General features: G+C 37.8%; 2 protein-coding genes across 2 annotated transcripts in view; one reads left to right on the top strand and one right to left on the bottom strand.

Moving 5' to 3' along the window:
- The window catches only part of BRAF (B-Raf proto-oncogene, serine/threonine kinase), a 206,708-nt gene extending 191,687 nt beyond the window's left edge, over window positions 1–15,021 (top strand). The window contains exons 18-19 of the mRNA XM_011941290.1: window positions 4–157; window positions 7,873–15,021. Of these exons, the coding sequence (XP_011796680.1) occupies window positions 4–157; window positions 7,873–7,895 (177 nt within the window). The 3' untranslated portion in view covers window positions 7,896–15,021. The remainder of the gene's footprint in view (window positions 1–3; window positions 158–7,872) is intronic.
- Window positions 11,309–15,806, bottom strand: part of NDUFB2 (NADH dehydrogenase (ubiquinone) 1 beta subcomplex, 2, 8kDa) — a 20,414-nt gene continuing 15,916 nt past the window's right edge. Inside the window, exon 5 of the mRNA XM_011941292.1 lies at window positions 11,309–12,826. The gene's annotated coding sequence lies outside the window, so the exon portion shown is untranslated. The remainder of the gene's footprint in view (window positions 12,827–15,806) is intronic.

Below are 15,806 nucleotides of genomic sequence, written 5' to 3'. Positions count from 1 at the left end.
TAGATTCTCGCCTCTATTGAGCTGCTGGCCCGCTCATTGCCAAAAATTCACCGCAGTGCATCAGAACCCTCCTTGAATCGGGCTGGTTTCCAAACAGAGGATTTTAGTCTATATGCTTGTGCTTCTCCAAAAACACCCATCCAGGCAGGGGGATATGGTGCGTTTCCTGTCCACTGAAATAAATGAATGAGAGAGTTCAGGAGAGTAGCAACAAAAGGAAAATAAATGAACATATGTTTGCTTATATGTTAAATTGAATAAAACATTCTTTTTTTTTAAGGTGAACCAAAGAACACTTGTGTGGTTAAAGACTAGGTATAATTTTTCCCCAAACTAAAATTTATACTTAACATTGGATTTTTAACATCCAAGGGTTAAAATATATAGACATTGCTAAAAATTGGCAGAGCCTCTTCTAGAGGCTTTACTTTCTGTTCCGGGTTTGTTTCGTTCACTTGGTCATTTTAAGTATTAAACTTCAGTTTCTCATGCAACTTTTGTTACCAGCTACCACATGTCCACTAGGGACTCCAGAAGAAGACCCTACCAGTGCCTGTGTTTGCAGGTGAGAAGTTGGCAGTCGGTTAGCCTAGGTTAGATAAGGCAAACTGAGCAGATCTAATTTAGGAAGTCAGTAGAATTTAATAATAATTATTATTAATACTGTAACTGTTTCTTTTTATAACAATTTGGAAAATGTGGATGTCCTTTATTTCCTTGAAGCAATAAACTAAGTTTCTTTTTATAAATTTTGAGTGCAGGTGACCAAAAATATTGCTAAGGAGTGGCATGTTTGACATGAGTAAAATGTCTTAACTTTGGATTTTTAGCAGGAAAATGTTATAAATTGGAGTTTCTTTTAAATAGCCTTTTTTTTTTTTAAAAAAATACATTAAGGATGTCTTGCTCATGTAGAAGTCAAATTTCATTGCAAATGCCTTGCTCCCTTCGTACCCAATCCCTCCCCTACAAAAAATCTTCACAGAATTCTGTGAGAACTTTTAGGTGTGTTTTTCTTTGAGATACCTCTGGTTGCCAAACACCAGGTAATAGATTTTTTTAAGTTGTTATTAGATTATTCTTACCTCTCAATGATACGTATTTTAGCAATCACTTTATCATTATGTCTCATGTTCTGTCCTCCTTATATTCTTTGCCCAGCAAGATTCTACTTACGATGAATGAATGCTCTTCTCCTTTTTGCATTCCATGGTATGAAGTATTTGTTAGGGTTCTTTAATACTTATAGATTGTTGTGTAGAAAATGACTGTAATGTGGTGGTCAGTGTATTCTTACTGTGATTCAGAGGGAATCCTTTGTAGAAAGCAACAGCACGTGGTCCTGTCAAAGATTTGGCCGTCTCTACTTACTGTCAGCCTCTTAACTATATCTTCACTTACTCAATTTGGTTTTGTCATGATTTTTAAATGTAGCCAGTAGTTCAAGGTTCTTCCAGTAAACAGACATCCGTGTGAATGCCTCCTTAAAGTCAATAAAGAAGTAAATTGAGAAGACTTTAAATTAATGATAATTTAGTTTTTAAGTGCCCATAAATAAATTTTTGAAACATTTTCTTTGTTTGAATAGTTAGATGTCATCCAGGAAACCACTCAATAATAATTATGGCAAACCTTTAGCCCCTCATTTGGGTAGCTTAAGATAAGTAATGCCATTATGATTTCAGAATTGATTCATGAATTTAGTTAAGAAAATGAAAAGGAACATTTCTCATATTTTAAAAAGATGATACTAAGGAATAAAGAAATGTAACTATTAGAAAATATCTAAGTATGTGATTTTTAAATCCTCCAGTGACACTAAAAATATGATTATTAGTAATTGTAAGATAGAGTTTTATTCATTCACAAATAGAAGACTACAAGCATGTAACTAACCAAGTTTTTATAAAATTGACTTTGTGGAATGCTCCAAAGGTTTGGCCATTTTGAGGCACAAGGTCAAGGGATCTCTTTATTGATAGAGCTCCTTCTAGAGTTTCCCAGCATATCTGCCTCACTGTTCTTCCTTTCATTCTTCACTCTCTTTTTCTTCTCGGTGCCATCCTGCCTAGGCTCCCATCGTCTGCATCTGACGCCTTTCCTTCCTTTCTTTATTAGTCTCCTTTGCAATGGGGCATGGCTAAGCTCTGTAGAACCACTCAGAAATTCATTGTTCCATTCTGTAGCCAGTAAAACACGCCTCCAAAGTAACACAGAGTAATTCTACTCTGTCTTTTAAATTAGGTCCACCGGAAATGTTAGTGAAAGGACATTAAAAATGTGACAGGTGACGTGTTTAGCTAATACGGATATGGAGAAATAGGAAGCAGTAGAATTAAATGTTTCCCTTTCAGGTTTAATTGTATTTGTTCTTGGGTTTTGTTTTATACTGAGTTTTAAATATATTCTCCAAATAAAAACATTATTTTTTCTAACCATATGTAGAGTTAATCTCTTTGACTAAGTAGCTGAAACAAAAAAACATTTGTTCTTTTGTGACTGCTTTTTTCCTGAAACCTGAGCCCTCATTTTTTTTTTTTGAATTAAAGTTGATTTCCTTCTTCAGTAAGGAAACCTTTTTATAAAATTTGTTTTACCTTTTAAAAGTTTTACTAATCAGTGATAGGGAAAAAGATTTGTCTTCTTGATTTTAAGTAGTTTCAGGATCACAGGATGTAATCAGATGCTTCCTGTGTAATCAAGTGCTTCCTGTGAATAAATAAATGTATTTATTTTCAGGCATTATACTAGCCATTTAATCTTTTTTATTTATTTTCTTCCTGCCCCTTGGATGGCATATACCAGCCATTTAGATACTAAACTCTAATAGTTAAACCAATAGTTAAAATTGTCCTAAAACATTGGCTATTTAATATACCAGCTTAAATAACCTTTCTCTCAAGTGAGTCACTCTTAGTTTAAGAACATTATGTGCCTTTTTTAAAAATACTATGAGATGGTGCTTCATGACAGAAACATTTTATCAGTTATAGTCTTACTTGATTGAAAATTTTTGGGCATTTCTGTAGAACTTTTTACTTTACTAAATATTTCATCTCTCCTGTGACTGTTTTCTCAAAGAATTTAAAAGACCCAATGTGTCTATGCCAGAATGTTTCCCATGCTTTTGAAACTGCCTGGGCCAGGCATGGTGGCTCATGCTGTAATCCCAGCACTTTTGGAGGCCAAGGTGGGCAGATCGCATGAGCCCAGGAGTTTGAAACAGTCTGGAGAACATGGCAAAACCCTGTCTCTACAAAAAAATTTAAAAATTAGCCAAGCATAGTGGTGCACGACTGTAGCCCCAGCCACTTGGGAGGCTGACCTGGGAGGATCGCTTGAACCTGGGAGGCGGAGGCTGCTGTGAGCCTTCATCACGCCACTGCACTCCAGCCTGGGCAACAAAGCAAAACCCTGTCTAAAAAAAAGAAACTGTTTGAAAGTCATGACAGAGTGTCAGGAGGGGATTTACTCTGGCTGCGGTTGACTTTCTCCTTAAATGTCAAGTAGTGATTAATTTGAGTAAGAAGTAACCTGTTACATTTTTTATAACATACTTTAAGGAATTTATCAAATTGTGTGTATAATGCCCATTAAAATGTACTCCATTCTGGAATAAAGGGTAATGAGTAATATTTTTAAACTAGTTAATAAAGTCCTTAGCTTTCACATAAACCATGACATTTGAGGTGTCTAAAATCACAGGGTCTTTTTTTTTTTTTCTCAGTCTTCCCAGTTGTTCTCTGCTGTATTCCTAAATAAAGTTAAATTGAAAATGCATGGCCGGTTGTGGTGGCTCACATCTGTAATCCCAGCACTTTGGGAGGCTGAGGCAGATAGATCACTTGAGGCCAGTTCGAGACCAGCCTGGCCAACATGGCGAAACCCCGTCTCTACTAAAAATACAAAAAGCTGGGCATAGTAGTGTGCACCTGTAATCTAGCTGCTTGGGAGGCTAAAGCACAAGAATTGCTTGAACCCAGGAGGCGGAGGTTGCAGTGAGCCAAGACTGCACCACTGCACTCCAGCCTGGGTAATAGAGCAAGACTCTCAAAAAAAGAAATTGAAAATGCAGCTTAAGTTATCCTCAGCCTGAAAGAAGGGGAAAGAAAATGCTTCAATTTGGCCTCGAATTGATTTTTTTTTTTAATTAATATACCAAGATATTTTTTAAGACACAGAGTATCTAAGTATTTCATTTCAAATAACTTCACGCAAGCAGAGTTGGCTCTTCAGATAAAATCGGGTAGGAAGTAGAATAGTAGAGATTTCCAGATCGGCAAGAAGGAATCATTAAGAAAAGATACTTTTTCTGAAAGCAGATTCATCACCTGTTACTGCCATGTTTTCCTTAAATTCTCCATGATTTTAGGGACATTTTAAGAGTCTTATTTTATTGATTCCTAAACTATGGATTGTTTTTTTTTTTCCCCTCAATCCCAAGTGTGACTATAAAAAGAACTGCGTTCTGTTAGAAGCACTACACTTTCGATAGAGTGATAGTGTTTGCTTTGTTCTTTGTGCGGTTGTTTGGTTTTAATTTTTTTTTGGAGACAGAGTCTCACTCTGTCATTCAGTCTGGAGTGTAGTGGTGCAGTACCACCACGCCCTGGTAATTTTTGTTTTTGTTTTTGAGACAGAGTCTCATTCTATTGCCCAGACTGGAGTGCAGTGGTGTGATCTCAGCTAACTGCAGCCTCTGCCTCCCGGGTTCAAGTGATTCTCCTGCCTCAACCTCCTGAGTAGCTGGAATTACAGGTATGTGGCACCACACCTGACTATAATTTTTTTTTTTTTTCCCAGTAGAAACAGAGTTTCACCATGTTGGCCAGGCTGGTCTTGAACTCCTGACCTCAGGTGATCCTCCCACCTCAGCCTCCCAAAGTGCTGGGATTACAGGCATGAGCAACCTTGCCGGCCTGGTTTTTATTTTTAAGACTAATATTTAAGTTTGTGGAGTATGACACTTCAAAAAATGAAATTTCTAATTATTATAATGAATAGGAAACATTATCTGAAGTTGTGTGTGTGTTTGTGTGTGTGTGTTTTGTTTTGTTTTGTTTTCGAGACAGGGTTTCGTTACTCAGGCTGGAGTGCAGTGGTACAATCCTGGCTCACTGCAGCCTCAACCTGCTGGTCTCAAGTGATCCTCCCACTTCAGCCTCCTAGGTAGCTGGGACTACATGCATTTGCCACCACATCCAACTAATTTTTTTTTTAATTTTTATTTATTTATTTATTTATTTATTTATTTATTTATTGTAGAGACAGGGTCTCACTATGTTGCCCTACCTGGTCTCAAAGTCCTGGGCTCAAGCAGTCCTCCTGCCTCGGCCTCCTGAAGTGCTGGGATTACAGGCGTGAACCACCATGCCCAACCTTAGCTGAAGATTTTTTTAAGTATTTTTTAATGTGGTATATTAAGATTTGGCTTAGATACTATCATTTTCTGATTTTTTTTATTTAGTAGATTAATTCTAGGCATTTTTATAAAGATTTCTTTTCTGTAAATCTTATGTTTACATTGACCTTAATGAGATTTGGATTCGGCTAGATACATGATTACTCATAAGAATGTTGCAAGTCACTTTAAAGAAACATTAAAACACTAAAAATAGCAGCCTTAAAATTATAAGTACTCAAACTGTAAGCAACAATAGTAAGAATGTTTGTATATTTCTGGAGTGTGTTACCGTAATATTAGCCTCCTATGATTATACTCCAAATGTTTTACTCTAAGGTCTTTGTCATTTAATTTAGCCTTTAAAAAAAAAAAAATCAGTGCCAGATTCCCCAAACCTTTTAACTTTAAATATGAGACAATAATTCTTTTACCCTTTCTTGATCTTTGGACTCACAATACCTTAGTTAATTGCTTGTTAAAAGGAATCCATGCATAGAAAGAGGTAGTATGACTATCTACAGTTCATTAGTAGTGGTATTCAGATTGGGAAACAAAGTGTTAATTGTTGAAAGTTGTTTAGGAACTACTGGGTCTTGGAGTCAGCACCTGGGTTTGCATTCCATCTCTGCAATTTTTTGCATATGATCTCAGGCAAGTTACTTGACCACTCTAAACCCTGGCTTCCTCATCAATATAATATAGATAATAGCATCTGCCTCACACTGTTATTATGAGGATTGGATGCAGATGTGTACAAAGTGTTCAGTGAGGCATCAGGCACTCAGTCAGTCATTAGTACCATCAGCTTACAAAGCTAAGGATTCAGTCATCCAGTCATTAGCAATCTGTTGTTTGTTGGGATGTGCCAACGTTATCTAGCAACCAGTTAGAATCTGATAGCAATCAGAAATCAGATAGGTTATTCCTGGATTACTTAAACGGTATATTCATATAAGTGATTGCTTGGAACCTCACCAGAAGCTGCTATTGAAAAATAGTGGTATGGCTGGCCAGGCGCGGTGGCTCACACTTGTAATCCCAGCCCTGTGGGAGGCCGAGGTGGGCAGATCACGAGGTCGGGAGATCGAGACCATCCTGGCTAACACGGTGAAACCCCGTCTCTACTAAAAATACAAAAAAATTAGCCGGGCTTGGTGGCGGGTGCCTGTAGCCCCAGCTGCTGGGGAGGCTGAGGCAGGAGAATGGTGTGAACCTGGGAGGCAGAGCTTGCAGTGAGCCGTGATCGCACCACTGCACTCCAGCCTGGGCGACAGAGTGAGACTCCGTCTCAAAAAAAAAAAAGAAAAATAGTGGTATGGCTGACTGAATTTTGATAATTGTCAGTTATTAACTAATCCCCAGAAATTATCTATAATGTATATAACAGGAACTGGCCTTTAGTTACAAGTAGAAACTGTGGACAAAATGGTCAATGAAAAATAATGGCGGCCGGGTGCAGTAACTCACACCTGTAATCCCAACACTTTGGGAGGCCAAGGCAGGCAGATTACCTAGAGTTTGAGACCCAGCCTGGAGTTTGAGGTCCAGTCAGGAGTTTGAGACCCAGCCTGGCCAACATGGTGAAACCCCATCTCTACTAAAAATACAAAAATTAGCCAGGCCTGGTGGCGGGTGCCTATAATCCCAGCTACTTGGGAGGCTGAGGCAGGAGAATCACTTGAACCCAGGAGCAGAGGTTGCAGTGAGCCGAGATCGCACCATTGCACTCCAGCCTGGGCAACAAAAGCAAAACTCCATCTCAAAAAAAAAAAAAAAAAGAAGAAGAAAGAAAAGAAAAATAATGGCATGAAGCCCCCAAATTCATTAAGCTATAGGAGCATGATATCACAAAGGTACTTTGTGGTTTAAAGAATCCCTTATACTGATAATTATGTTCAGTGACATGTGCCTATATTTAATTTTTTGTTAGTTTGAAGGTGAAATTAAATAGAAAATGGGAGGTCTGGATTTTCTCTCTCTGTCAAACGTGTGATGTGAATAAATCATTTGACCTCTTAATTGTATCTTTCGCAAAATGAGGATAACGACTGCCTCTCTTTTCCTAATAGTGGCATTATAATAATATGATAGGTGAAAATGAGTTGATAATTCAGGGGTGGAAGTATTCTACAAATTAACATTACTACTTTACATTCAGTTTCTGAGAAATTAATTTGTTCATTGGAACTGTTTTCAGCTTGATCAGAACCATGATACATAAAACCCAACTGGGAAACTCTCTGCAGACTTGCTATTTAATTGATATAGCTAAACCATGTTCTGCATACTATATATGTTGTGTTATTCCATGGGTTTCAGCCATTTTAGCTTTTAAATTAGCAATGCTGTTGCTTGACTTGAAATATATAACTAGTCACTTTTCAATGAAGCTCAAATGAGGCTTTTTCTGTGTCTCTAGGTTATTTGAGATGACTTTTTTAAAATTAGCTCTTGTCCTCCCTCTACAGGAGAATTTGCAGCCTTCAAGTAGCCACCATCATGGCAGCATCTGCTCTTATTTCTTAAGTCTTGTGTTCGTACAATTTGTTAACATCAAAACACAGTTCTGTTCCTCAAATCTTTTTTTAAAGATACAAAATTTCCAGTGCATAAGCTGATGTGGAACAGAATGGAATTTCCCATCCAACAAAAGAGGAAAGAATGTTTTAGGAACCAGAATTCTCTGCTGCCAATGTTTCTTCAACAAAAATACCACGAGCATACAAGTCTGCCCAGTCCCGGGAAGAAAGAGGAGAGACCCTGAATTCTGACCTTTTGATGGTCAGGCATGATGGAAAGAAACTGCTGCTACAGCTTGGGAGATTTGCTATGGAAAGTCTGCCAGTCAACTTTGCCCTTCTAACCACCAGATCAATTTGTGGCTGATCATCTGATGGGGCAGTTTCAATCACCAAGCATCGTTCTCTTTCCTGTTCTGGAATTTTGTTGTGGAGCTCTTTCCTCTGGTGACCACCAGTTAATTTCTGAGGGATGGAACAGAAATGCAGCTTGCCCTTTCTGTGTGGTGTGTGTTCAGGCCTTGACAAATTTTATCAAAAGGAAACTATTTTATTTAAATGGAGGCTGAGCAGTGAGGAGTAGATGCTTCTTGGTATGGAGGAAAAGGGCATGCTGCATCTTCTTCCTGACCTCCGGGGTCTCTGGCCTTTTGTTTCCTTGCTCACTGAGGTATCTGCCTAACCAAGCAGGCTAGATAGTGCTGGCACACATTGCCTTCTTTCTCATTGGGTCCAGCAATGAAGATAAATGTTTGCGGATTTTTGTTTCCTCCACAATGTAGCAAATTCTCAGGAAATACAGTTTATATCTTCCTCCTATGCTCTTCCAGTCACCAACTACTTATGTGGCTACTTTGTCCAAGGCACAAAATGCCATGGCAGTATCTAACTAAAACCCCACAAAACTGCTTAATAACAGTTTTGAATGTGAGAAATTTAGATAATTTAAATATAAGGTACAGGTTTTAATTTCTGAGTTTCTTTTATATTTTTATTAAAAAGAAAATTTTCAGATTTAATTGAATTGGAAAAAAAATACCTCCCACCAGAATTATATATCCTGAAAATTGTATTTTTGTTATATAAACAGCTTTTAAGAAAGATCATTATCCTTTTCTCTACCTAAATATAAGGAATCTTAGCATAATGACAAATATTTATAATTTTTCAATTAATGGTACTTGCTGGATCCATACTAACATCTTTGCTAATAATCTCATTGTTTCTTCCAACTGATTCCTAACACTACATCCCACATCTTCTTTCTAGTCTTTTATCTAGAATATGCAACAAAATAAAAATGGTGGCGTCTCCATTCATTCTCCTCCTTCCTTTTTTCCCAAGCCTGGTCTTCAAAAGGTTGGGCAGTTTGGCAGCTGAATTCCCAGACAGAGAGCAATTTTAGGGATATTAGGACTGAGGGAGGGTGTGTGGGAAACCTGTCATCAGTGGTTTTTATAGAAAGAGCTGGCGTTCATTAAGAACCTAAATCTTTATCTTTGCACAAATGGAAAATATAACCTAGTTATAGCTTCCATTGGCCTTTATTAAAGGGTAATATCAATCACAGTCATAGCAAAGAAAGCAGATGTATTAATGGCAAATTAATGGCAAACCTCCTTTATCAGGAATCTAGACTCAGAATTTAGGAACATAAATCAAATCAGATAGACCAACCAAGCTATAGCCAAGGACTTGAAAGAAATTAACCGAGACCCAGAATAAATCAAGGAATTATAAATTGTTATTTAAAATTTTCAGATTGTAACTCCAGGCCCTGCTCTCTGTATTTCAGCTTACTAAAAGCTCACTACCATTAGATTTTTGCTAACATACATGTATTCAGAAGAAAACCTATTGAAATGTTCATTGTCTTGTAAAAGATTGTCCTAGTAAAATGGAAAAAATCCTTAAGTTATTCATCAGTTTGAAAAGCAAATTGTTTTTAAGTTTTACATCAACAGGGCAGTGTCTTACAAAATTCAGAAACTGCAAAGGTGAAAATAATTCCCGCTGATTTGAAGAACATCTGTGCATAATACTGCCTCTCTTGAAAAGCATTAGCTATTTTTTTCTTTTTAAATATATCTCTAGATGCTTTTAAATGTGGCTGTGTTCCCTTTACTAAGATTGGCTTCAAGTTTCTGCAGGTAGAGAGACCTGGGCTTGAGCAAGAGGATGTGTTTCATATCCTGCCGAGGAGGCAGAACGTGTGCAGCCTGGATCCAGGACTGCCTCCGCGGGGCAGGGGCAGTACCATTAGGGAGGAAGCTTAGCATTTCAGTTTCCTAAACAACATTCAGGGTGATACACTTTTTCTTCCCTTGCATTTTAGAATAGGCTGGTATCTCATTTGAACAGGGGAGCAGACTTGATCTCGAATGAAGCTGTGCCCAGGAGCCAGGCTCAGTATATTGAGATTTTTATAGAGACCTTTAAAAATAAAATATTTAAACCTCTCTTTTCTTCCTTTTTCTATGAAATAGGTTTTGTCTCTAGTTTACAAATGACATGCAAATATGTTTTATTTGTGTTTTATCTGCTTTATTTTTTGATGCCTAGACAACAGATAGACTTACTGAGCTCCTAAAAATGAGGAAGAAGTCCTTATTTGTGAAAAGCACTTTATGAGTAATTGTATAGACAGTATGTGGCTGCGTCACTGATCATCTTGTAAGGGTGTAACAGTCTGGTCTGTAAAGTGGCTGCAGTGCCTTCTGTAGTGTGTTTTATTTTTGGTAGGGAGAGGTAAAGCCTTCTGAAAAATTTGAGAGCAACTATAGAGGACTGTTTGTAACTGTGTAGTATTGCTGATGGACTTTTTTCATCGTTAGAGTCTAGGACCTAGACTTCTGCCACTGAAATAATATTGACCAAAAAAAGTAGTTTATAAAAGGGATTTGTGAATAGAAAATTCAATGTGATCATTTGTTGTTAATGTGCACCTTAAAAGAAGATTGTGTCTAGCTGTCACATTCTGGTTCCTGAATATCCCACCCCTGACTGTATTTGAGATCTAGTAGGGCATACTAGGGCATTCTAGAAGATAAAATCCCATACAAATGATATATGCTATATTTATGTTGGTGTTGGAGAAGAAAGAGCAGTATATAAAGAAATAATTCAAGACTGCAGCACTGCCAACCTGAAACCTTGTAAATATTTCCTAGCTTCTGGTTTGGTGCAGTGACAGCACTTTCATCGCAGGATGTTACCTTGTATTCATCAGGTGGAGTGCGAGCTGCTGCACACCCTCCTCAGATCTCACCTGTCCCCACTGTACATCCACCTGCCAGCCGCTTGCAAACCTCATCTCTAGCTTTAGTTTGAAACCACATTGCAGGGTTCAGGTGACCTCTTCAAAAACTACCTCCTCAGAATGAGGTAATGAATAGTTATTTATTTTAAAATATGAAAAGTCAGGAGCTGTAGAACATGACGATGATTTAAGATTTTAACTTTTTTGTGTACTTGTATTTGAGCACTCTCATTTTGTCCTAAAGGGCATTATACATTTAAGCAGTAATACTGTAAAAAAAATGTGTTGCTCAGAATATCTGAATGTTGTTGAAAGTGGTGCCAGAACCGGTTTAGGGGTACGTTTCAGAATCTTAACCTTGAGTCAGTTGCATGAAATTAAATAGCTGTGGTATCACTTCACTAACAGTGATGTAATTTTAATTTTCAGTAGGCTTGGCAAGACAGTACGTCCTCATAATGAGCTTGCTGCAGCTTTGTCACATGCACAGGTATTCATAGAGACTGCCCAGCTGAGAGGGTAGAATGTTACTCTCTTTGCAAGATTCTCTTCTTTGTCCAAGTTGGCATTGTTAGTGCTAGAATACCAGCACCTTGAGACTAGCAGATTCCAACCATTAGGCTATAAACACCATAGCCAGAGATGGAAGGTTTACTGTGAGTATGAAGAGCAAAGAGCTTACAGGTCATGTGTCGATATGGTGTAGGTGAGGCTCTAGAAAAATACCTTGACAATTTGCCAAATGATCTTACTGTGCCTTCATGATGCAATAAAAAAGCTAAAATTTTAGCAGAAATCAGTGATTTGTGAAGAGAGCAGCCACTCTGGTTTAACTCAGCTGTGTTAATAATTTTTAGAGTGCAATTTAAACTGCATAGGTAAATGCACTAAACAGTTTATAGCCAAAATCACATTTAACAATGAGAAAACACACAGGTAAATTTTCAGTGAACAAAATTATTTTTTTAAAGCACATAATCCCTAGTATAGTCAGATATATTTATCACATAGAGCAACTAGGTTGAAAATATAGTTCAGTGACATTTCTAGAGAAACTTTTTCTACTCCCATAAGCTCTTCAAAGCATGGAACTTTTATACAACAGAAATGTTGACAGAAATTTCAAGAAATTGCTGTAGTTTAGGGTTGAAGTACTGTATGATGGGCAGCAATCGTGTATTAACTTAGAAGGGGAAATTGAAATACAGGACCGAATTTGGTTTTATCAGTTTCCAGAGTACTGCTGCCAACCTAGACACTGATTTTTCAGTTTGAAATGTAAATTTCTTCCCAGGACTTGCTTGCACATGAAGCTGGACTGCGTTAGTCATCCTGTCCCAAAGCACTATCGGGGCCAGGGTGGAGGTCTCAAGGCGTCCTGTTATGACCTGGCCGTTGGATGTAAAAGAAAACATATTCCATGGTGTGGTTCTTGTATCTTGTTTCATTCCTCACCATTGAAAGAGGAAGTCCATGTATTGTCTCCAGCGCATCCTTGAAATGTTGTACCGGGATGGATTACTGATGCCCATTGGTAGATGAACCGCAGAGGAGGGTTGTAGCATGTCTGCCGCAGGGGATGATTTGCGGCTTGGCCAGAGGAGAGCGGAGTCACCAGTGTATCTGTGGTCCATGTTGCTAGCTCTGGTAAAATTAAAAATACTGGTAAGATGTTTGTTTTATTAGTACACTAGACAGTAAGCTCTGTTTTGTTTTCAAATAACCTATTTTCACTTTTGTTTAGGGAAAGACATTTAAATTGAAATTCAATTCTAATTTTTGTTAATTGTGGAAAGGGTAATTAACAGTTCCTATCAGGCATTTTTAAGGTAGAAAAGGACAGAAACCCAACACCTAAAATCTTAAATTAAGGTAACAGTGCTTTAAAAAAAAAAATGCATGGGGCAGTTAGTCCCCAACTCAATGAGTGATTAAAGTACTTTTATTTAACATCCACAACTTCAACTGTTAGGTTTTATGAATTACTAAATCAGCTTTATTAAAATGTTGACATTTATTTAGCTGTTTTGAATAATTACAGTGACTTGACCAGTTGTGTATGAGGACACAGCCAATGTAAGCCAGTGTATCCATTTTTTAGAGGTGCATTTTTTTAAAAAGAATTCTGTAGATGGAAGTGCTCTGAAAACAACTAAAATATGTTTATTCATGTTAGTATCAAAAAATGTTTTGTACAAACCATCTGCTTTTCCCGGCCGGCCGAGTTCATTCTCCAGCATCATGACCGCTGGTTCTCACGTACAGCACATATGCAGGAGAGTTGGCAGAAAATTTATGAAGAGATGCCACAAAGGAAGGGTCTGTTTACAGGGGTGGGATTGGGGGTTTTGATGAAGTTGCTTAGTCCTGGTTTTGTTTTGAAAATTACTGCGTTGCATTTTTGTGTTAAGTTTTTGAACCCACATGTGTTTTGGTGGAGTATGAGTTGGAAGTAAACAACAAAGCTCACAGAGTAGGCACAGATGTAGAGAACAGAGACCAAAATGGAGTGAGGTGGCAGTAAATCTAGGATAGGGAACAGTTAACGTGAGGGTGGGAAATAAACTGTAATTACCTGAAATCAAATGTAAGAGTGCAATAAGTATGCTTTTTATTCTAAGCTGTGAACGGTTAAGAATCATTCCTTCCTAATACATTTGTGTATGTTCCATAGCTGATTAAAACCAGCTATATCAACATATAATGCCTTTTTATTCATGTTAATGACCAACATAAGTGGCTAGCCTTTATGTCTTATTTATCTTCATGTTATGTTAGTTTACATACAGGGGTGTGTGTCTCTGTGCTGTCCCCTTCTTCCGCCTTCGTTTTAAAGTACATCCATGGGTCCTCCGTGTTTCCTTTGGCCATGCCACATAGTATAGACTCAGTTTGGCCTTCATGGTATCGCCTGATTTTTGAGGACTGTATCACAGTGATATATATTTGTGGTAATCTCATTTGTTGGTTGTACATCTGATCCTTTCCTCAACACGGCAATTGCTGCTTTTCCTAAGATAGGATCATACAGCTGATCAGGGGATTGAATTTGATCATTCAACATGTGTCTCTCTGAATTTTATTCAGTGGTTGTGATTGCTCTTTGGTTTAGACCAAGAAAAAGGAAATCCCTCCCTTTTCATGTATTCCTTGGTTTGAGGACATGTCTCCTGTAAGGGAGAGGAAAGGGAGATGCTTCCTGTTTGAACTGCGGTGAATTCACGGTTCCTGTTTCACCGCTCCAAACGTTATGGCAACTCACACACACATTCCTCTTTTCTGTTGCTGCCGAAGGTTCGGCTTTAGTACACTTCAGTTCCACTCAAGCATTGAAAAGGTTCTCATGGAGTCTGGGGTGTGCCCAGTGAAAAAATGGGGACTTTTTAATTGTCCACAGACCTCTCTATACCTGCTTTGCAAAAATTACAATGGAGTAACTATTTTTAAAGCTTATTTTTCAATTCATAAAAAAAGACATTTATTTTCAGTCAAATGGACGATGTCTCCCTCTTTTCCCCTATTCTCAATGTTCGCTGGAATCTTTTAGTGTTTTTTAATTCTCCCCATACCCACTTCCTGATCCTTTGGTTCTCTTTCCTGCTCAGGTCCCTTCATTTGTACTTCGGAGTTTTTCTCATGTAAATTTGTATAACAGAAAATATTGTTCAGTTTGGATAGAAAGCATGGAGAATAAAAAAAGATAGCTGAAATTCAGATTGAAGAAATTTATTTCTGTGTAAAGTTATTTAAAAACTCTGTATTATATAAAAGGCAAAAAAAGTTCTATGTACTTGATGTGAATATGCGAATCCTGCTATAATAAAGATTGACTGCATGGAGAAGTCTTCATCAAGACTGTTTTTCTAACACGATTACATTCAGTAACAAAAGTAGCAGTTTTAACAGTTTTTCTAGACAATGGAGAGACGGAGAAATATACATTTTGTTTCATACATAATGTCAGTTACTGTTTAGTGGGTAGAAGTTAAGTTGTCAAGATTCATGCATGGTACTTTATAGATGCTATACAACTTGTAGTGGCAACAGTCTTGTCAGGTGTTGGTGATGACCCTTAAATATTTCAGATGTTGTAACCTGATGTATCTTTAGTTCAAATGACTGCTCTCCTCCATGTGATTCAGTTGGAGTATGTGCTCTACTTTAGTAATGTTTAAAGTTTATGTGCAGAAACTCACCTTAGAATTGTATTTTTTCAAACTTTTGACACAGCTTACATTTTCCATAGCAACACAGCACATGCACGCTAACATTTACTTGAAACTGTGCACTCATGTTTTCTACTTCTTTTTTTTTATGCTGGTTACCTCAGTGAGTCGATTTTGTGCATTTGATTTCATGACCCTCCCCCAAATAAAATCACTGAAGTCTGAAAAACACCCAGAGTATCTTCAGACAAAATATATCAAATTACTGGGCAAAGTTTCCAGAAAAGAAGTAAACAGTTTTATTTATTTATTTTTTTTTTTGAGATGGAGTCTCACTCTGTTGCCCAGGCTGGAGTGCAGTGACCGGATCTCAGCTCACTGCAAGCTCCGCCTCCCGGGTTCACGCCATTCTCTTGCCTCAGCCTCCCGAGTAGCTGGGACTACAGGCGCCCGCCACC

Source organism: Colobus angolensis, unplaced genomic scaffold (assembly GCF_000951035.1).
Source record: "Colobus angolensis palliatus isolate OR3802 unplaced genomic scaffold, Cang.pa_1.0 Scaffold2, whole genome shotgun sequence".
In the NCBI taxonomy this organism is placed as follows: Eukaryota; Metazoa; Chordata; class Mammalia; order Primates; family Cercopithecidae; genus Colobus; species Colobus angolensis.
This window is presented reverse-complemented; position numbering and strand designations above follow the sequence as displayed.